The 23,850-nt window shown below is 44.6% G+C and overlaps 1 protein-coding gene across 1 annotated transcript in view; it reads right to left on the bottom strand.

The window, feature by feature from the left end:
* Positions 1 to 23,850, bottom strand: part of ELAPOR2 (endosome-lysosome associated apoptosis and autophagy regulator family member 2) — a 109,086-nt gene that overhangs the window by 38,602 nt on the left and 46,634 nt on the right. The window contains exon 2 of the mRNA XM_074573344.1: positions 12,731 to 12,851. Within this exon, the coding sequence (XP_074429445.1) occupies positions 12,731 to 12,851 (121 nt within the window). The remainder of the gene's footprint in view (positions 1 to 12,730; positions 12,852 to 23,850) is intronic.

Genomic DNA, 23,850 nt, shown 5'->3' with positions numbered 1-23,850 from the left:
ACAACTTGCTCCTCCAGCAAGGGGGGAGGCCAAAAGCCAGGCCAAACCCTCTTTAATCGAAGCAGCATCAATTTAGGAGTCCATCCCACCTGGAGATGGACAGGTTGTGGCTGTGCCCAGAGGGAACCTGCAGAGCAGATGTCCCCCGCGATGGGCCAGGAGGCACTTGCCAGGGTGGGGACAGGGCACAGACAGATGATCCATCCCAGGGCACTGGTGCTTTGCCTCCCTTGTGGCTGTTCCCTCCCACTAAGACGTAGCTGAGCGCAGATCCAGCCCTGACCCACGACCGCTTGTCCACAGAAAGGGTTGACATTACTGCAGCACCGCTGTGTTTGTGGGGCTGACACACGCAAGGTGCTGCCAACAGGAAGGACAGCATCACCGCAAAAGAGGTTAAGTTTCAGGAATCTAAATCATATATTCTAGGTACACGCTCTGATTCATCCTCCACCAAACCCTCCCTGTTCCTTCAGATTCCAGAGGGAAAATTAGTCTCCTGGCATAGGGGTAGCCTTTCTGAACACTATCTACCCTCGACCCCAGAGCCCATTTGTTTAAGGATTGGATAATTAATTTTCAGAGGAAACATCTCTATTGAATATTGAATATTGAATAACTCCATACAAGTTATGTAGGCATACATAAACTGTATGCCTACATAACAGGCAATTATGTAGGCAATTCTGAAAATCTTTTCCAGAATCAACACTATTCATCCTGTTTGGACATCACCATTCTTCTCCCTCGCAACTGCAAATCTTCCTATTACATCTTTCAAATATCAGGTTGTGTGTTACACACCAACGTACACGGAGCAATGCACTTTGTGAAGACTGAATTTGGTCATCTTTCTTTCTGTGAAAAGAAGCTGTGAAACGCATTAAAAAGTTTCATGACTTGCCCCACATTTTTAAAACTGAGAGAACATTTTCAGATGCAGTAAGGAACAGCACGACATACTGTGGGGCTGGATACGCTGATGCCTTCAGTAGCTCCAGTGAAGCCCATGCAATTATTAGTGATTTGCAGCTGTAGTTTTCTTAAAATAAATGCAGAAGGAAAAAAAAAAGTTGTGGTTTGTACAGGTGACCAGTCTTGGTCACAAAAGATGCTGTAAAGTACTGTTAGACAGACTCTGCCACAGGCAGCCACACACATTCATACACACATGCAACAAAGCTGACACCAGATTCACTTCATAAAAAATTAACAAGAGCTACAATACTAATACCCACCGAAACCACTGTGTAAGTCTTGTCAAACACACTTCATTTCATTCTTTAAAAGGATTACAAGTTGCTTGCTAAGGGTGACTGAGAGAGTGTAATAGACTTAGGGTTTCTAATACAGTTAACTTAGTTTTGCATGTCATTCTGATGCAGAAGGTAGTACCACACAATACCAGTAAGGCACATGGATTAAGAACTGCCTGAGTAACAGATCTCAGATAGGAACATCGGTGGGAAACCATCGCTGAGCAGGGAGGAAGGGGCAGCTCTGCCTGTCCTGGGACTGAGTCTGATGCCTGTCCACATTTTTATCAATGATCTGCAGGCAAATAGAAAAGGAACGGTATTAAAATTGATGTGTGAGAGACTGACAGAGTGATAAACCCTGAAGTAACACAAACGACTTGGATCTCTTGGCAAGCGCAAGCCCGCTCAAAGTCTGCAGAAGGCAGAAATGCATCAGGGGAGCAGCAAGCCAGAGGGCTCAGAGCAGAACCACCATTCAAGATGTGTAGAGCAGAACCACCATCCACTGTCAAGAGGTGCAAAAGGTGCCAGTGAGATCTGTGGATATATTCAGAGGTGGAGGTAGAGATGTGTAGGATGAATCGTGTGTATTACGGGCAGGAAGATCATTCTAAATACCAAATAGAGTTGTGATTCGGCATTTTTAAGAGGTCCATGCAAAAGAAAAGGACTTCAAATGCTTTTAAAATCAGAGATAACGTCTTTCAGTGAGAGGTCTGAAGTGCTTAGTCTATTTAGTTTATCAAAAGAAGATTGAAAGTCAAGCATCTCCAGGGGGAGAAAACACAGGATCCCACTGGACTCTCTAATCAAGCAGAGAACTGTGTAAGAAGAACTACCTTCTGGAAGGTGCACCCAGACAATTTCAAATTGGAAATAACATACCCATTTTTAACAGGAAGAATGACTGATTGCTGGAACAATCTGTCATGGCACGTGATGGACCCGTTGTCTCTCAAGTGCTTCGTACCGTAACTGGACACCATATGGAAGAAAAGCTCATGCCAAATGCAAATTATCAGCCTCAGCATTGGTCCAACTGGATGCATTTTAATGGTCTGTGAGGTCAAATGAGGGAATCTAATTAATCCCCCTCCTCTTAAACTCTTTGAATTGAGAGCAATGGTATCTTACCTCCCTCCTGGGACGCACCACCAATGAGGGGCATCCTGAAACAGGAGCCCTGCCCATTGTGTAACCACTTCCAAGGAGCGCTTGTGCTAGGTTACTCTGCAGATCTGATCGCACTTTACAATCACTTTGCAGACACAGAAACGGCTCTCCAGAGGGCAAAACAGACCATAAACAGGCTTGCCTCTTTTGCCCTTTGACTGCAAGGCTCCAGGATCACGTTCTGCCTTTTAGCACAGCTGTGGCCTTCCCAGTGATTTTGGTGGACTAGGATCAATGTTAGTTGGCACATTTCTCTTTTGGTAACTGACCCTAACAATCTCACGTTGCTTAACTTTCTGAGCTGGGGGACAGGACAGGCTTGTCATGAACCCAACTGGACTAACAGAGTAGATGCTCACATGTATATGACTGCTCAACTTCCGAGGTCTCAAGCCTTCCTTTGAAGTGTTTTCTCATGTCAAATATCTCTCAGATACTGTCACACTGTGAGAGGGATCAGAATATTTGTGATTTCACCAGAAGATTAATCAAAGCTGCCTCAATGCCCTGCATCCTCCAATACCAAACCTATAATATATTCAATCGTTTTCCTCCGTTATGCAGCCCTGGCCACTCAGTCTTACACTTTCCCTCAGCTAGCTTCCCATCCCACACCACTTGGATACACTACTTGCACTCTCTATCACTCTTCTCAGCAGACATTTTTCTCCAAACATTTCTTATGATACCTAAAACTATTTCAGCTCTTCTGTTTGTTCTGTTGCCACTGAGAATGGGCACATACATGTGTATCCTTCTGTGTCCCCCTGTCTCTCAATACGTTACAATTTCAAAAAAGACAAAGGACTGGATTTTGCCAGAGTATAAGAACATTAGAAGGGGGTAGCAATGGAGCAATTCTACTCAAACCAGTGAAAATACACAGGAAAAATAATCTCAAACACTGGCTTTCCATCTCTCCCTGCTCCATTCCTATGTTGTTCATCCAAAGCCCCACTGCTTGGGATTCAGGTGAGATGCTGCCATCTCCTCCAGGCAGAGTCTGGGCTGAATTATCTCAGCCTCCTGTGGGCAGAGGTGAAAACCATAGCTCAGAAAGGAAATATGAGGTTGGCAGCATCCTGCAGTTGTCCCTCTGAACAGCTGCTGGGTTCAGCAGACACATACCACAAAGCTGGAGGAGATGATGTGGCCAAGGATGAGTACATAGAGGCATCTGTTCAGTGACACCCTGGGACATCGGGGTCCACACAACATGGAACCAAGGACCAAGCAAAACACAGGATCAGGAGAAAAAAAAAAGCCAAAGGACAAGAGGAAATCATTGCTTCATTATTAATGTTTCCTATAATCTCAGCCAGCTTCAGAATGTCTTCTCTGAATAATTTATATGAGGCTTCTCCAATAGACTGTGAATAATTGATGCTCTTTTTCTTCAGTCATTATATCCCAATGTGTTACCAGGAACCAGACTGAATCTTAATTTAAGAAAAAAAGTCTGTCAAGCCTGTTTAGGCTTGTAATGCGATCACACTGAAAGCTGATATAACCTGGGGAAGATTACCTTCTGTGCAAGAGACCCTCCCTTTTCTTAAGAGTAAATAATTTTTCCTTTTATCCAAGAAATTACAAAATAGAGCAATGCTTTTTCCAGTTAATCTCTTTGACAGGAACAATACCGTTTTCCCCAGCTGGCCTGGCACTTTTTTATTATCACTTTTATTTCACCATTTGGACACTGAAAGGTGTGGTTTTTGGAATGGGAACACTCAATAAATTCATGAAATTGTGGCGTAGAGTGGAGGAAGTCAGGCATCACCAAGAGGTTAGCAAGCACACTTGCTGCCAGCGTTACAACCACCATCCTAATGGCTCAGCACTGGAGATGGCAGGAAACGTACCTCGAGGTGAGTGAGTAGCTCTCCAGGCCCCACTGACTCCATCAGGCTCATTTTGATTGCTCACCAACCAAAGTGGTTGGTGCAAATGGCTTCTAGTGCCATTTGAGATGTCCTCTGCACGCACACAAACACACAGTGCTTGCCTCTCATCCCTCTACCAAGCCACAGCAAAGCTCAAGGTCTTGCCATCTGCTTTTCTGTTGAAAGACAAGCCTCTGACTCAGAGGAAGTTGTGTTTAATCTATGCAATTACATCGTGTACACAAATAGGGTGAAGAAACCACCAAAAGATACTAAGGCCAACCTTTCTCCTGGAAGTCTCAATACACACATCAACATGCAGCTCCTGGTGACTCTTCTCCAGGAATTAAACTCTGTGGGTTCAGTGCAAACTCTTCTTCTTCTTTAACTATCACCTAAAAGAATCTGTGCTTTAAAAAGCTAACAATGGGACGTTTTTCTGCAAAGACAGTGTATTGCTCACGCACACAGGAAAAAATCTGGAAAAATTACTTGTAACGCTGGGGTATCTCTCAAGGTAACAATATGCATTAGGAAAACATCCAGGTAGAAATGCCATGGCAAAACGCAGCCTTGAGCCTCAGTCCAGTTGAGAAACCTAACACCATCTATAGGACTCACCTACCTGACTTGAGTTAGGAACATGCATCAGCAGGCATGCTCTAAGAGGAATAGGAATAAACATCTGCTTGAGTGCTTTGCTAAATCACAGCCTTTTAGTAGTGACTCTCAAACCCTGCCATGCACACCACTGCTGGCCAAACACCTTTGCTACATGACAGACTTGCGTTAATTCCTCAGTTTCATGGTTTTCCTGAGAGCAGCCTCCGCTGCTGTGTGCTAATCCTTTCTCCTGTGTGCTCTAGTGGAAAAGCCTTTCCTTTTCCTTTCATAAAAGACATAAAAATTATCCTAGAGATAGATACAAAAGACACTCAGGTAAAAATGAGTTGCCCAGTCCTGCAGGCCGTACACACAAAAGTGCCCCTATGAAGACCATGACTTTGAAATCTACTTCTTGCACATCTTGCTGTTCATGTCAGAGATTACTGCAGAAACAGTTATATTATGTTCTTCTCTGTCAGACATCCTTAATTGCTAGGTAATACATGACAGGCCAAGGGCCAAATCTATAGCACTTCAAGAAATTCTCAGACTTCATCCCCATTAAGAAGCCACTTTCTTGGTACTTAGGTTTGAGAGAGTAGCCTTCCATATGGGACTTTCCTATGTTGACTGGCAGCTTCATGAGAGCCACACAACTGTTCAAAAGAGAGGGGAGAAGGGAAGGTGTTAGTCAAAACGAGGGAGGAGATCAGCATATACCGTTCGAGTGAGCAACCTCAAGAATGGAGGAATGAAAGGGGAGATCTTCAGAATACACCTTTTGAATAAAAAATAGTACTTTTCCTATCGCTCAGGATACCCAACAGCATCTGTCACCTTATGTAAGCATATCTATGTGCATATGTCAGATCTAAATGACATGGTTAAACACCCGCAGCCATTAATAGCTTGACCTCATTGTTTCTTCCACGGTGAATACCCAAAGAAGCAACGTCTGGATGACATCGAAAATTAAAAAAATACAAGTACATCAAGGTTGATGAAGACAAGATCCAGTGCTTTCAAGCCATGAGGAAAAATGAGAATGGATACATGCCTAGTCCTCAGAGCTACGCTGATTTCAATGTATTTCCTCCCTTTAGTTGAAACAAAGAAATCCCAATCATTTTGAAGCCCATTAATAAGACCAGAAAATAAACCTCAGTGAATGTCAAATAAAAAAAGGGGAAAAAGCCTCTCTGATAATTTGTTAGGATTCACGTTTGCTTCAAGAGGCCACAACTCTAACTTATTTAAGCCCTATGAAAATTAGTTCTTACATAGGTTCATATATGAAGACAATGACATTGTGTTGATAATAATATTTTTTTTATTACATAACGAACTATTTTCAGATAACATAAATAAATGTGACTGTGTAATAAATAACGCCATTCTCATGGGAGTATTTGTATGTACATTCACATCCACATGTGTAAGAATGTAAATATCAAAGAAACTACTAAAACTTATCATTGCTGTTTTCAAGTCTTCACCAGCCAAATTTCAAAATTCTAAATAAAACGCTGGAAGAACCAGCTCTTTAGCACAAAGCCTACACACACTTTGCCTGAATACAAATCTAGTTGACAATGAACAGATGTAAACTCTATGTCAGCAGGCTGTAGACAAGCCTGCAGTTTTTGCCAGATGTATAACATTCATTTTATATTACCCATCTACACAGATACATATGTGCATACGCCGTATGTTATAAAATTTGCAGATGCACACTGACTTCAAGGGAATTAGGAGCAGACCCACTTCTTACCTGCTTGGATACCCAATCTTACCAGAGACTGAGAGAACACCAAACTCAAAACCTTCTATTTAAGTTTTCCATCATGAAAGCAGCATGTTAAAACGCCTGCAGATCGCTTAAATTGCCCTAACCTGTTATAAAACCTACAAGCCTTTAAAAGGCCTTTTGCCCTAATTGTGTCTGAATTGCACTGCAATTATCAGGAAGATCCATATCTCCTCCTGCGGTATCCTAGGAGCAGATTACACAAATTAGAATAAACTCAACAAACACAGCTCAGTAGCAATAAATCAGGACAATTTTTGCTCCCGGTGAAGTCCATTGCCCCAGTGAAGTCCGTTGTAATTAAGGACAGTCTATTCTCCGAAGTTAGCGGAGCTTTTCACACGCTTACCTTTTGGCACAGGCTCACACGCCTCGCCTCCACACTGAAGCACATTTCTGATTTCAAAGAAGTTGCTCCCGCCTTAGTGCCACCAGGTGAAGGTGGAATTCGCCAAGCAGAGCCATTAGTAACAACACGGCACCGCACTTCATCCAGTCCTTCCATATTATCAATATTTTTTGTGTCTCCCTTCTTAAGAAAGCTTGCGAATTATAACTGGCATTTGGATGCTGACTGTAACAGTGACCCTACCAGCACTTTGTTCCCTCCAACGTGGCAAACTCAACTCCTTTTGAAATTGCTCTATTACTCTCACTACAGTTTCTTTATCATGCACATAGCGCCACTAACATTAACAGGTATTTATGAGATAAGGTGCAACCTATTCGTGTTTAGGATGGCAAAAAATAAATCATATTCAGTGGAATAAGAGAGTTAATATTAAAAAAGAATTTGAGGTAAAAATGTGAACCCTTTAAGCCCTTTTTTGTCACAGACTCTGCTGCGAGGAGCGTATCAGTGCACCTGGGCACAGTAAGGACACACTCTCAGACAGATATTTGGGTTGTACTTGAGCGAAGGGAGACAGAAAAGAGAGGAAGGAAAGGAGACATGGAAGGAAGGCAGGCTCCAAATAAAGACTTTTAATTTGAGTGTAAAACACGCAGCATATGGTCGGGCTGGCAGAAAAGCCTGGCTGTGGCCGCCAAAGCAGACTGCAGCGTAGTGTCAGCAGGAGCGCGATGCCAAGTCCTGCTCCCACCGCCAGGCCCCAAAAGGTCCCCGTTAGACACCCCATACAGCCCCCACACCCAAGTGAAGGGTTTTCAGAGGTATCAGCCATATGGGGGTGCAGGCAAGGGCTTAGCCCCCAAAGCAAACTGCTCCCACTCACTGCCATAAACATCTTCCGTTTAAAAAGCCATGCAGACTGCCCTGATGGCAGTGATCCTTATCAGCTAAATGCCCTTCCTGCTACCAGACTCATGAGGAGATCAGAGTGAGATCTGTGGTAATTAAAAATGAAGGAGACTAAATTAGTTAAGGACATTTGAGTTGCAGTGAAGTGATTCAGAGGTCTGGATTTCACCGTCTGCCGCCCCCCAGCACAACGCTCCCTGCCTCCAGGTATGTACCCCACCTCCAAACCAGTACAGAGAAGATGCCTGGAGGGGACATCTTAAATGTGAAGCAGAGGAGAGACACACAGAGTAGCTTTAGGAGTACTAAATATTTGCCTTTTTCCTATCCAAGATCATTGCTGCGCTTTTAACGTCTCTCTTTGCAGGATCCCTTGCAACTGTGATGTGCCGGTGTCAAAAATATGACTCGTCTCCAAACAAACATCAGCATAAGAGAGGTGGCAAAGGCCAAGCTGCCTGGCATACCCATGCCATGGCCTGTCCAGAGGCAGCCTTGAGGTCCCACACTGCACCCAATGACAAAACACAGGCTGATGTCCTGATGTGGGGTCTCAAACTGTCCGCAGCCTCACAGGGCAAGCAAATCAGAAATAAGAGAGCAAAATATAGAAATAAAGACATATGTTGACCCAGTGCTTTGCCAGTGAGCTATGGTGCTGCACAGCTGCTCCTGCACCTTCCCTCCCACATCTGGGGTCACTGCATTGCAGGGCCTCCTACAGCATGGCAAATATCTGTCATGGGATGTTCCTTCTCGCTTCCTACCTCCCACCTGGATGGTAAAGATGTTGTGGGGAGGCTGGCAGGGGGGGAAGGTGGTCTCATCACGCTTGAGCAGTCAAAAGATGACAGTCCTTTCTACGTTGAACCCCACGACTAATTCTCAGAAGACCCTGTCTGCAGGTAAACTTCACCGATTAAGTTTTTGAAGACCCCAAAGGGATAAATCCCGGCATGTTTCAGAGACTACACCCATTTGGGGGAATGCTGGCAGTTATATTCAGCGGGTCACAGTCAGCTGTGCTTTGCAGGTCGGCGTGCACTTCAAAATGCAGCAGAGCACTGAGACATCCAACCTAATTTTAAATGGGTTCATTAGAACGAAAAGCAGTAAAACACGACGCCCTGAAAATGAGCACATCTCAAGACACCAACTGAGCTCCGGTGTCACAGATAGATTGCTCCAGATATACGTGAAGCACCTGAGCTAGTGTATTTTTAGCAGTCTCAAGTGTCTTTCCACTCCACTGGAGACCACAGTCTAGACATATTTACAGAGATGATTGGAGACATTTAACATATTGTTAGACCGTCTTTCGAATTCCTAGTTCAGGGACAATTTAAAGAGAATGACTGCTGAGCATTTGGAAGTGGGAGAGATTGGCGCAGTATTCTCAGGATCCAAAATTAATGACAGCCTGCAAGTCAATTCTGTTTTCAGAGAGCAGTAAAGATCAATAGCAGATATTCTCAAGCATCAGGCATTTCTGAATAGATGAAAACAACTGCAAACAGTACATCATGAAGTCAGCAGCAGTGGCAGATGTTTTCCAAAAAAAATCCACATTCTCACTCAGATTCGTCCATATCCAGTGTCCTAACTGCCACCAAGGACCACTGAGGGCTCTGACAACCTCAAGGAGACAAAAAAAGCCCTAAGAGCTCGTGCTGCTGCTATACATGAAACCCATTTTTAAGAGCAGAGACGTAGCTGGCTCAGTTATATCTCAGGACTAGTAGATACCAAGCAAACCTTCTGCAGGCAAGAGATCTCCAAAGCTGGAAATCATCCTGCTTGTGGTGATTGTACTGTGGTTCCCAGCTCTGCAGCTTGAAGGAGTGACAGACATACCTAAAGGAGTCCAGGACTCTACCAAATGTCAGGATGAGCCCCAGTGTCAAGATGCTCTGGTTCAGGGTAGGATCAACAAGATATAGCAGAATCTGAATAAGTTTGTAGAATGAGCAGAAAGACTCATCTCAAAGGATATGCCACACTTACAGTACTTCTTGATAGGCCTCAGAATAAAATAACTCTAGACCTACAAGAAAATGAAGGCAATCCCATGGAGTCATTAAGTACTTGGTGAGATTTGTATGCAACCCCTGTCCAAGTCTTTAGCACAAATCTCACTCTGTACATGACCCCCTGAGAATCTGCATTGTAGCAGCCCCAAATACAGAAGTTTTCGTTTTCCTGAGGCTATAGCAACTTGTGCTTTTAGTATAAGACATCCTTGGGCCAGCTTCTGTGTTGTCAGATGAGACAGAGGACACCAGCTCGGAGAACACAAGAAGTCAGTGAGGGAGTGTCTTATCTGTCAACATTTTCAATTCAACTCAACATCAGCAATAGACCCCCACCCGCAAACTCTGAAGAATCATAGAATCATAGAATCATAGAATTGCTGAGGTTGGAAGGGACCTCTAAGATCATCAAGTCCAACCTTTAACCTACCCTGACAAAAGCCACTTCTAAACCATGTCCCTAGGTGCCAGGGCACATAATTTTCAACAGCTGCCTCTCCCAATATATCCCACCCATTGAAGAATGGACTGTCAGCCAAACTCTGTCCTGGTTCACATATTTTGCAGTAAGACGCACCACATTAGCCAAGTGGAATGGGAGGGGTGTTCCCTATGCGTTCCAGCAGTGATTGACTGCTGTTGGCAGATTCATGTTTTCTGCCTGAAAGATTGGTTGTTCTTAAAGAAAAAGGTGAAGGACTAAGAGATGAGAAACCTAAAATGACTTTTGCTGTCAGAATATAGCCAGACATCTCCCGAAGCCAGATAATCTACTACAGACAGAAAAAAAAAGACAGAACAACATTAACACCGCTGCACTCCCAAGAGCCCCGAGAGATGAGATCTGAAGGGTTCAGTAAAAGAAGTCAAATACCCAATTGCTTCTCAAGACAGGGTAATCACCATGGGACTTAACAGCAACACAGCAAGGAGCAGAGATATCAACTGAGATGAGTTTTCCAGTGTATTTAACAGAATCCTGTACCTTGGGGTATAATATCACAGCCAATCTGCTGGGAAAATTTTTCCCCTTGTCTAGCAGGGGGCCAGGTACAGAGAAGCTAGAGACTCATCTATTGTTATAAAACAGTTGAATTTTCATTGGAACTGATTTAAGACCAGAAAGACAAACAGATAAAAGGAGATGATGAGGGAAGTGCACCATTTGTCGAAATCTGTAGCAGAAAGTTGCGGAGAGTGTAATGTTGCTGGACCTTAAACAATTTACCACAAGGTTTAAGAAGAAATAGTGTATATCAGGAAAACTGAGTTATACCTACGTACTCCAGAATACACCAGAAGTGGTTGTGCAGCAGAAGGCATAACACCGTCTGCTCCTTTATAGCACAGACAGCAAAAAGTAACAGACTTGAAGTACAACAAGGGTGATTCAACAGCAGAAAAAGCTGTAAGAGGAGGGAAAATGAATAGAAGAAAATAGATGAGCAAATGTCTGGGGAGCTTGTGGGCTCTTCATCACCGGAGGCCCTGAAAACGATCCAGCCAAACATCAGCCACGTATGACAAAGCCATTGCTTCTACAGCTATTTGGGCTGGGGGATGAATTATGGGATCACCTGAGGGGCTTCCCAGCTCTGTATTTCTGTAATTGAAAAACACACCCTAGGGATATACAGAGATTCCACATTTAAAACCTCGGAAAATAAACCCAAACACCAGGAATGACACAGGCAGCTTCTCAAATGATGCTTGTAAGCAGCCAGAAATCTTCCAGTGGTCAATACTGCTACAGAAAATACTTGTGTGCCTTACGCTGGAACATATGCTGTAAAGAAATGAACAATAAACCTTTACAGAAGAGTTAGAATTGAATAAAATCTCACCTCTCCTACACTAGAATGGAAAGGACATTGCCATTATTCATCCCGCTTGTCAGATACAATAATTTATACCCCGTGGTAAAAATTAATGAGAAAGTAAAGCAGTAACGGGATCTTTTGTGAAGAGAATTGCTAGAGCAATGGGGATGCTCTAGCATCCCATCACAAAAGTGATAGTGCTCCCCATCACAAAAGTGTGATGGGGAAGAGCATTCAGCTCGGGAAGCTCCAGAACAGCGAGGGAACAGTTCAAATATGTTTGCAGGGCAGCAGTTTGCTTATGTCCCCAGAGGCAAAGAAGTGTTTTAACGTGAAAAAAACCCACGTGGGACGAAGTGATATGAGAACATGAGAATACTCAAAGCTGTTAAAAACAAATACATAAATAAATGAAATGCAAAAGCTTCATCATGAGAATAACTCAGTCAAATAAGACATTTACCATTACTTATGCATTCAGCTTATTAATTAGCTAAATAATGCAATTAATGAGAATGTGGACACTCTGCAAATATAATTTGGCCATTCCTGGTCACCACTTTGGCCAATACAGTTCTAAATGAACTGAAGAGCTGCAGAACGTAAGAGTATGGCAGATCAAGACAAGCAACCACATCTCTTAAGGGGTGTTGTAATAGACGTGGCTTGTCTGTGAATTAGCATACAGGGGTACCTGTAGCAGATACTGAGTTATACAACTACACTTCAAAGGCAATTCCTGCTCCACAGCTCCAAGAGACAAGAAGGTCTGGAGGGGAAGGACTACCTCAGGGATGCTCAGGGACATCAATGACAGAGCTAAGAAGCCACACAAGGGTAAATAGCAGAAAAAGCTAGTAACACTCTGTTAAATTAAAAGTGACAACATACTGCATTCCTTCCCTTTCACCGGGTCGGGTAGTCCAGAGCACTCCACCGACGGATTTGGGACAGCCACCCTCCATCTGGAGCCACTGCTGTCGCATTCTGTGTACTCGAAGTGGTAATCTGTCTGCAAGAAATTACAAAGAGTTTCAGTTTCATCATAACATTTGCATATTAAACTCATTAATCAAGACTGGGATTAGCAAACGCAGTTATAATTAAACCAGAAAGGAAGTAGCTGGCATGGAACATACTGTGCAGCACTCTCACTGCTTTGATGATCACCGTGTATCACCACAGAGCAAGCAGAAAGCACATCGGATGCTGTGCAGCACAAACGTTGAGGCAGAGGGTAGGATTTGCAAAACCACTTGAGAGACAGGACACAGATGCTACTAGAATTTATTTTCCCAGTCTCTTAGAGTAGGATTGATCCCAAACTTATGGTCGTCATGGTATCTGATCTACAGTAGCCAACCAGGCTTCCTCTTTGTTCAATGGAGCAAGCCATACCCAGAGCACAAGTCATCCCATGTTAGGGTGGATGTCTAAGATGGATGGGATGAATCACCTTCTGCGGGTGTCTTTCATCGATTTCAGAGGAAGCCCAGACAAATTAGGGGAGATAAACCCAGTATTGGGATACTCCTGAAAATGCCAACCCAGATCAGCTCTCAGGAGTACCTCAAGGCAGAATGATGATGTGAGGAAAGATCATCCCCATGGTCTCTGTGACTGATTTAAGCCCTGAGTAGTTGTATTGGGTTTGCATGCAAGGTTTTGATAGCAGGGGGGTACAGAGGTAGTTTCTGTGAGAAGCTACAAGAAGCCTCCCCCATGTCTGATGAGCCGATGCCAGCCGGCTCCAAGACAGAACCGCTGCTGGCCAAGGCTGAGCCCATCATCAATGGTGGTAGTGCCTCTGGGATAACATATTTAAGAAGGGGGGAAAAAAACTGCATGGCAATGTCCAGAAGAGAGGAGTGAGAATATGTGAAAGCAATGACTCTGCAGACACAAAGGTCAGTGAAGGAGGAGGGCAGGAGGTGCCCCAGGCACTGGAGCAGAGATTCCCCTACAGCCTGTTGTGAAGATGATGGTGAGGCAGGCTGTCCCCCTGCAACCCATGGAGCTCCACGGTGGAGCAGTTATCCACCTGCAGACCATGGAGGTTAATGCTGGAGCAGATATCCACCTGCAGCCCATGGAGGACCCCACACTGGAGCAGGTGGATGCCTGCAGGAGGCTGTGACCCTGTGGGAAGCTCACACAGGAGCAGGCTTCTAGCAGGACCTGTGGAGCCATGAAGAGAGGTGCCCACGCTGTAGCAGGTTTTCTGGCAGGGCTTGTGACCCCGTGGGAGGCGCATGCTGGATCAGTCTGTTCCTGAAGGACTGCACCCCGTGGAAAGGACTCATGCTAGAGCAGTTCGTGAAAAACTGCAGCCCGTGGGAAGGACTCACATGGGAGAAGTTCATGGAGGACTGTCTCCTGTGACAGGGATCCCACGTTGGAACAGGGGAAGAGTGTGAGGAGTCCTCCCACTGAGGAGGAAGGAGCGGCAGAGACAGGGTGTGATGAACCGACTACAGCCCCCATTCCCTGTCCCCTTGCGCTGCTGAAGGAGGAGGTGGAGAAATCGGGAGTGAAATTGAGCCCGGAAAGAAGGGAGGAGTTGGGGCAAGGTGTTTTATGATTTGGTTTTATTTCTCATTGTCCTACTCTGATTTGATTGGTAATAAATTAAACTAATTTCCCCAAGTTGAATCTGTTTTGCCCGTGATGGTAATTGTGGAGTGATCTCCTGTCCTTATCTCGACCCATGAGCCTTTCATTATATTTTCTCACCCCTGTCCAACTGAGGAAGGGGAGCAACAGAGCAGGTTTGGTGGGCACCTGGCATCCAACCAGGGTCAACCCACCACAGCAGTCTAAATGAAAACCAGTAAGAAACTTCCTACTATTATCTCAGAAAGAATACTAGCTATTTATCTTATTAAAAATATTCATTCAGATCCTAGATACAATCTAGACTCACGTCTACTTACATTTTTAGTTTTGTCTTTGTAGCTTTGTTTCCAAATTCATAGTCCAGAATTTTACTATTAAAATAAACCTCAGCAACATCTCATTCTTGAATTGGTTTGGTATCAAGAGAGAGGTTGGGTGAAGCTGGCAGAATTGGTGCATATCTTTCTTCAGAGGGAATAGACCTATATTAAAATGACACATACTGGCAAGATCCATGAGATGTCTCCACATGGGCAAGACCATCTCCAACTCCCTTTGCAGTCAATAGGAAAGTGTTGGCCACGTGCCTATTTTAGACACCTGCTGCAGAGGGGACAAGGAGCTAACGCACATCCTAAAAATGCCTCTTTCTCTCTGCTGGCTACAGAGGGAGACCAGCCACTTGGTTTGGGGGGAGATTTCTCCATTTCCTCAGGGGAACCCCCGCCTCTGACACTGCATGACCCTGCATGGCCCATAAAAATAACACACAAAATCATGGGACTTAGGAAAATGGGTTCAGAGCTTTAGCCACAGCCTTGAGGTTTATACACCTTTAGGGTAGACAGGTGTGGTGGATCCATAAGATTTGTTGGTTCCTTTCAATTTAGGTGGTTTGTCCTGGCAGGACTGGCCATGAACCAAAGAGGGGGAAGGCAATGGTCATGCCTGCAGTCCAAGGCACAAGCAAAGGAGCTCCTTAGCTGGCATCGCTCGCTCTCACAACAGCAAAACCCATCCATGAGGCAGCATAAAACTGCCTTCCTAAAGATCTGTGCCACCATGACTGCAGACATCAGTCCCTAAGCTACGCTACCCTAGGAGGAGGTACTCTGTTGCACACAAGGATTATTTTGGGGCAATCTTTTCCTGCTCCTTCTATAACCCCTTGCAATGCTTCCATCTCACATGATGGAGGAGAACATGGCGAATCAGGTGGATGAGGGTAGGTCCATGCTGGATCTAGTATAGATTAGTTAATTCCTGCAAATATTCAACTGACTCACATAGAGAAGTTGCATTTCTCCTCATTTACTTACAGAAAAACAAACAATACTGTTTAATACTTTTCCTACTGTTACCATAGCTCTCCAGAGATATTCAGATGTTAATAAAGTTCTACCTAAACATCATTAAAGCATTTGGTATTTTGCATCCAAGTGCAAATAATATTCTAATTCCTCTGGAATTAATACTTTCATGGTTCAATAAATGTCTTTGTGGCTCAGCCTATGGTTTAGAAACGTAACTAACAGCACAGCGGAAAGGCAAACTGTTTGTCTCAAAAATAAATCAAAGCATAAGAAGATACTATCAAAACCAGAACTACACATGAAATATGATATACTACACTCTCAACTCTATGAATAAACTCAATTAAAATACGCTTTTTCCTCCTTTCATCTCATTATACAATCTTCAAGGAACGTAAAAAAACAATCCTTAACCATCTTGGTATGAAATCTGCCTATGAGGCAACCAGAATATATAAATAACATATCTGTAACAGATCCATCTCATAGTTGATATCATATAAGAAAAAAAATAATCTATTAAATTAAATATGCAAGACTGGAGTGAAGCAAAGAAAAGGATATTGAAACCCTCTGAATCTGACTTATGTTCAGATCTCTCTTCTATTTCATATCAGGTCAAAAAAATTATAGAGAGCAGTTTGGTGTCAACAATCCAGGTTGCTCTCATAGCCACCTTCTCAAAATACACCTCAGGGATGCCTAGCCAGCAATCCCTCTGCAGCCAAGAAGGAGTCAGAGGGGGTCTCAGAAGTGGTGCAGGTGGGAGGGACACACCATGCCGTGAAGAAACATCCCCTCTAACGGTGTCTACTATCACCAGAGATTCAAAACTCAGAACAGTAACTAAAATTATAAAGAAAAAAGGATTTCTGCTCTCCTTCCAAATTCAGGCAGAAGAGTCAGGTGTCCATCTCTCCTATTCCATCCCTTCATGGAAATCTCTCCAGATTTAACCAGTCAGAAGAGGTTTCCAGAGGAGATGGACCCAACAGATATCCTTCCCTCTGACCACCTCTGACCTTGTGTGCAGCTAGCTGTGTCCACCATGGAGCCTCAAGACTCACTAGGAAGTTTGTACAGCAAGACTAAGTTCTTACATGATCACTTTCCATGACTTTTACCTCTACTGTGATCAGTTCCCTTATGGAAGAGGGGCATTTCGTTTTGTTTTCCATCTGACTTTCAACTCAACTTGATGTCTGAAAACCACTCCACAGACTTGGTTGTTCCTCTGGTAATTGACTGTAATGAAGACTCTGCACATTAATTTCTGCCCTTGGTCACGCGCGCATAGCTCCAAAATCTCTTCCAGCTACCATCCCTACCATCTTCTCCCCTATACTATAGTTTTATGAGAAACAACCACTGCAGATCCAGTTGTATCACTCTTTTAAAACCAGAATGTCTCTGTGTTGCATCACAGGCATGACAGCAGCTCACAACTTTGGCTGCACCACTGGCCAGCTTCAAATTAACCACCTTGGCTACTTATAGCGGGTGAATACAACTGCGTGGAGCTCTGGTTCAGCTAGATGATCCAGCGTCTCAAGCTGATTTAGCAGCCATGGTGATGCTGTCCCCAGCGCCCAGCGTAGCTCAGGTCCGTGCCTATGAGCTGGAAGCACGCCTTGACTGCAGCCCCAACACCCTCGGAGCACACGTGGTATGTGCAAGCACTGGAAATCGCCCATTAACGCTGGCTTACCGGGCTCAGCGCTTCTAATCTGCCTCAGCAATTTGAACTTCCAAAGATAGAAGGCTGACAGAGGAGCCTCTGCAGCACCATGGGACGCTTATAACGCCTTTGCATCTCACTGAAAAATGCCGTTCTGTTATGCTGGGACTTCTCCTCCTCCCTGACAGAGAAATTTCTTCCCCCACCAGTTCTCTGAAGTGAATTTCATGGCAATCACATTGCCAGATGTTATCTGTTGCCAGCTATTACTCTGGTTTTGCTTTCAATGTTTTTTCCCTACTATCATCCAAACATATAGTATCTTTAAATTTGGCTATGCGCCTGTTTTAATTTTAACTGTAATTCTGACTCTGTTTTATTACTTTTCTGGGCTTGGCCTTGATGTTCTAAACTTGTCCCTCCCCCAGTTCAGCTGTTATTTCCTATAACATTTCCTATTTTATTGCTCATAATTCCTAGGCTTTGGCAAAACTGGTTTGAATTTCAGATCCAAAGAGCAGGTTTCCATAGGAAAGTGTCTCTGAGGAAAAATCGAACAACACCCCATATAGGGTTAAGCTAAAAAAAAAAAAGCAATTTTCTAAATGGAAAATTGATGCTGTTCCAAAAAGCTGCTCAGAATCAATGTGTAGCCCTCAGCATTAAGTTTCAAATGAAAGGTTAATAGTAACCTGAAAAATGCCGCCAAAAATAGGCAAGTGCATTTGTTTCACCTTATGTTGAATTTTGCGTTATTGTTCTCGGAGAATTAGTGAAATCACATCTACATTACCATGCAAAGCTGCTACAAGAAACTCTCTGACGTAAGTACTCTCTCTTTGAAGGACACCGTGTACAAAAAAGATGCCCTCATGCATGTACGTGACGTCGAAGAGATGGTGCACTGGTCACAGCTCTGCCAGGGGGAGAAAAAAATGACAGAATTTGTCCCACGTCCTGTGTTTAGAAAGCGTCGATATGGGATCAATGGTGTGGGCCAGCCACCCTTGCACGCACCCTGTGCAAAACTCCAGCAAACATCTCCTGGCTCTCTGGGGGCACCCACACCTCCTGCTCACCATGAACTGACTGAGCAACACTTCAGCGAGGCACGTCCCCCCCAGCGTGTCCTCCAGCTCCACTGCCCCTCTTCTCACTCAATCCTTGGCTTGACTTCAAGTGGCACCGAGTGCTCCTCCGTGCCCAGGTCCCCCCGACCCGGTGCGTGTAGGGTTAGATGTCTCCGGTGCAGACCCCTACTTCTGAGCTAGTCATCTCACAGTCCTTTGCAACACTTGACAGACACAGGCATTTCCAGGGCACAGCTCCTCTCGTTTTAAAGTAAATGCCTGTTTCAGGGCATTTCTGAAGCTCTAGAAGTATCAGTTTCTTCTCCATTCACTGGAGAGCTTTCTCCCAGACAACCCCCTGTAGAACTGAGCTTTCTCCATGACAAAGATCCCACTTCAATGCCTTTCTGATTTTTCTGCACCAATCTTTTCATTCCCTCCTTTCACCTAGATGGGAGATGCCCTATAGCCCTTCCCACTTAAACTACAACTGAAGGGCAGAGAGGGCACAAGCCCTTACAACAAGTTCCCTGAACTGAACACTTGGTCTGGGCAGAAAACAGTGGATGAAGCCCAGCAGCAATAAACATTTACCATATCTGTTACGAAATATAATAGCAAAAGTCTCTTGCAATTTAACAGCTTGCCCTGCTCATGCTGTTTTTCAACCACAGACACTGCTGAGACAAAAAAAAAAGAAGAAAAAAAAAAAAGCTTCTACCCTACCTGCCACAATATTACTAAACAACAGCTCTCGAGAGGTTTGTCACTTACTCCTTCCCTGAACTTGGGCTGCTCGTTCCACTGATACTTTTGCCTAAACCGATTAACTGCACACAATGCTATTAAAAGATATTGTTTGCCAAAAGGGGCATCCATAATCTTTACAGACCCATGTGCTATCTATATTTACATGTGCAGCAGGGATTAGCTGTGTATTTATTAAAAAAAAAAAAAAGACCCCCACACAAATAAAAGCCTCTTTAAGGAACAAATGAATACAGGAGGAGATAAGAAGGGAGTCCAGCACCACCGAGCAGCCTTGTGATCCCCCCAGACTAATTGCAGTGAAAAGAAGACAACACTTTCACTTCCCTGGTACATCGGGGTGTGATTAGAATCATAGAATCATAGAACCATAGAACCATAGGGTTGGAAGGGACCTCTGGAGATCATCTAGTCCAACCCCCCTGCCAGAGCATGTTCACCTAGAGCAGGTCACACAGGAACGCGTCCAGGCAGGGTTTGAATGTCTCCAGAGAAGGAGACTCCACCACCTCTCTGGGCAGCCTGTGCCAGTGCTCTGCCACCCTCAGGGTAAAGAAGTTCCTCCTCACATTTAGGTGTAACTTCCTATGCTCAAGTTTGTGCCCTGTACCTCTTGTCCTGTTGCCAGGCACCACTGAAAAGAGCCTGGCCCCATCCTCCTGACACCCACCCTTTAAGTATTTATAAGTGTTGATAAGATCCCCCCTCAGTCATCTTTTTTCCAGACTGAAGAGACCCAAAATCCCTCAGTCTTTCTTCATAAGAGAGGTGTTCAAGTCCCCTAATCATCTTGGTAGCTCTCTGCTGCACCCTCTCCAGCAGTTCCCTGTCCTTCTTGAACCGGGGAGCCCAGAACTGGACACAGGACTCCAGGTGCGGCCTCACCAAGGCAGAGTAGAGGGGGAGGATGACCTCCCTCGACCTGCTGGACACACTCTTCTTGATGCACCCCAGGATGCCGTTGGCCTTCTTGGCCACAAGGGCACATTGCTGGCTCGTGGTCATCCTGTTGTCCACCAGGACTCCCAGGTCTCTTTCCGCTGAGCTGCTCTCCAGTAGGTCGGCCCCCAACCTGTCCTGGTGCACGGGGTTATTCCTCCCCAGGTGCAGCACCCTACACTTGCCCTTATTGAATTTCATAAGGTTCCTCTCTGCCCAAATCTCCAGCCTGTCCAGGTCTCTCTGGATGGTGGCACAGCCTTCCGGTGTGTCAGCCACCCCCCCCAGCTTTGTGTCATCAGCGAACTTGCTGAGGGTGCACTCTATCCCCTCATCCAGGTCATTGATGAATATATTGAAGAGGACTGGGCCCAGTACTGACCCCTGGGGAACACCACTCGTCACTGACCTCCAAAAGACCTCCATATCCCAAAAGACAGCAGATGTAGAAACACGGCAGCCTCTCTGCGTGGCTGAGTTTCCCCATGTCTGGTCTCTGGAGCATTAGCACACTAAGGGACTATGTTTTCAACATTTTGAGACTACTCCGGTACTTTCAAGGGCTGCCTATCTGTCACTTCTCCTAATTCACGCTTTGAAAAAGGAGATGCAAGTTCTCATTTCTTATTAGTTTCAGGCTTCTGGCCCATCCTCCTCTTTTACTGCACTCATTATTTCTAATTATATCCTCTGGCATCAGTAAATATTCCTGCTCCCCCTCTGTGCTCCCATCCTCCCCAGCCCACGAGTGAGCAGCACACCCATCCATCAGCAGGGCTCCGTCACATCACTCGTTCAGACCCAATGCCCAGCTCTACGCTTCTCCTGAATGTGAACACGTTCCTCTTTAATCTCCTTTGAAGCTACTTATATTAGTGCTTTTCAGCTAAAAACTTCAGCCAGGCCTTCCATTATTTCCATCCTTATTCCTAAATCCCCAAATTCCTCAAGACATTTATGTGTATTCTGTCACATTTCTCTTTCTAGACTCCTAATTCATTTGCAGGTTTTTTGGCACTGAGAAACCCATCCCTAATTGCACTACTTCGAATCCCACAAAGCAGCTGCATATATTCAGACTTTCTGAAAATCAGGCTATTTTCATCTTGAGCCTAATTCATGCACCAGGTTTCAACCAGCAGAAGCTGAGGTTGAAACACTGCCAAAGCCATCTGCAAATTAAAGACGAACCGAAGAGGTTTACTGAATGAAAGCCAAAATTCAGCAAAAATATATCATCAATATTTGTGAGGAATCAGAATAAATGTCATTTTATGTAAGTTTTTATATAACCTGTTTAAACATAATTCCCAGGATTCTAACCCAAATGTGTTAAAATAAATGTCTAGTCCTAGGCCAGTGAGCAGAGTGACCTGCAGTGGACAGATCTCTGCAGAACGATGGGGTAATTTCAGAGAGCCATGAGCAGCTCCATCAGCAGGAGGAGGACAGAGACAACCCTTATCAATGTTTAGAAACAAACTGCTGATAGAAAAGTGTTTGGATGAATATTATGTCCCAGTGGAAATGAGAAAGGTACTGAGCTCTCATACCAACCAGATCAAAGGATTTCATTTGCCCTTGGTCAGCATACTGCAGCATGGGGAGATGGTTAGCAGAGAGAGGAGGTGTTCCCAGCACATCTCAGATGTCCAGAGCAGGACATGTGAACTGTACTCATTTCTCCCTCCAGAGCTGGAGGAGCTAGCTAGCCTAGCTTGGACACGTGTTTCCATGCTAGCATCTGAGGTTATCTGAGGGACAAGTCTTTCCCTGTGTACCTCTTCACCCAGCTGTGACACGTGGCTGTGCGGCTTTTGCTTTACTTATTAAGCTGTCTTTATCTCAACCCACAAGTTTTCTCACTTTTACTCTTCTGATTCTCTCCCCCATCCCACCAGTGAGCGAGCGGCTGCGTGGCGCTTGGTTGCCGACTGCAAAAAGTAAGAGAGATAAAGTAAGAGATAGCAGGGCTAGAAGAGCACTTCAGAAGACCTTTAGTCCATCTCCTTGTCTCCCATACCTAAACCATTCCTGACAGAAGTTTGTCTACCCTCTTTGAAAACTGACAGTTTTGGATGTAGCTTCCCAAAGTAAAGCTCATAGTTATCGGCCAGATAAAATGATGCTAATGTGCATGGACCATTCATCAGGCAGCTAATGAAGCAGTTATCATCACCCAGGAACCTGAGCACAAGAGCCAGGAGAAATACGTGGGGGTGAAGGGTTTATTTGTTGAAAAGCGCAGCCCTTTTCAATCCATAAACAGATTGAGAGAGCGGGCTGGCACTAAAGGCTGGCTGTCTCCTTCCAAGAAACTGCATGTACTATACTATACATTTACTATACATTTCCTACAGGGTTTGTTAAGGACAGTGCATTCCCATGTAACACAGCATCACCTGCACGAAACTTCAGGGCTGTGCTCTGAGCAGTGTCTTCTCTTGGCCGTCAGCCACCCTCCCTCTGGCTGAAATCAGCGGGGACTTCACCAGCCTCACCGGGCACCGGACGGGGTCAGACACAATCATCTTTCAGCAGCGACGGTGCGCTTCTTCACTCTGACAGTTCTTCAGCCTTTGCCAAATCCCTTTCAGCAGTGGTCCAGTAATGACTAGGAGAGATTTTATTATCATTATCTTATTTATCCTTTCAGTGACCATTTTGAGTCTGAAAAGGTCAGGTCAGCCAGCAGCCCTTTCACTGTGAGAAATTTATTTTTCTTTTAAATAAAACTTCACAAACAAGCTGTGTGCAGCCCTAGCCCAGCCATCTCTGAAAGTGTCTGGGATTATTTATTTTTGCAACCTATGGAGACAAGTAGTCCTTAGTAAAACAGTGTCTCTTTCACCCAGGGCCTCCTCTGTTGCTCAGCTAAGTCAATAAAAGATATCCATTGACTTCAAAGGACAACAGGATGAGCCACAGTCAACCAGGTCATGTACTCATCACCCTAAGTACTAAATAACAGGCAATGGGCATTGCCATCCTTGCAAGTAAAACTCTAGAGAAAGCAAAGACCTTTCTGCCTTTTAAGATCATCCCATTGAATTTCATGGGTGGAGATACCAAATACAGAATTCTACAGGACAGTGCAAAATTATTTTCAGCCATAGAAACTGTATGTGTGGAGGCATCTCCAGTGATGGCTTAATAAATTAATAAGGGATATTGGTCAGTTTGCCTGTGCCAAACCACATTTTTCTTCTTTCCTCGCGTCAGCACTACAGCTTAGAAGAACCCGATCCATCAGAAAGTCAAGTTTTTTCACTAGTTTTCAGCCAGAATAGCTTCCTGATCCTGTTCGTCACACGCTGTGTGAGCGCTGCTGTTGACACGGTGGGGAAAGTGGCAACGGTGGCCAAGGTGGAAAGATGGAGAGGGGAAGAAGAGCAGGGAAGAGGACTGACCTAGTGGCTGTGCAAACTTAGATTGGGGTAAACTGATGGTGAAAGTGCACCTTGATCCTGATGTCTCCTCTCCCAGCTTTCACGGCTGTGTTATTCAAGGGTTTGGGTCTCTCTCAGGCACCACAGAAGAGTTTAATGAATATGGAAATTAAAATAGTATCTAGGGATACACATCTCCACAGCCACTCAACAGAACTACGAAATGCAGATTCTGGTT

The sequence above is a fragment of the Larus michahellis genome, chromosome 1 (genome assembly GCF_964199755.1).
Source record: "Larus michahellis chromosome 1, bLarMic1.1, whole genome shotgun sequence".
Classification (NCBI taxonomy): Eukaryota; Metazoa; Chordata; class Aves; order Charadriiformes; family Laridae; genus Larus; species Larus michahellis.
Note: the sequence above shows the minus strand (reverse complement) of the source record. Positions and strands in the feature narration are given on the sequence as shown.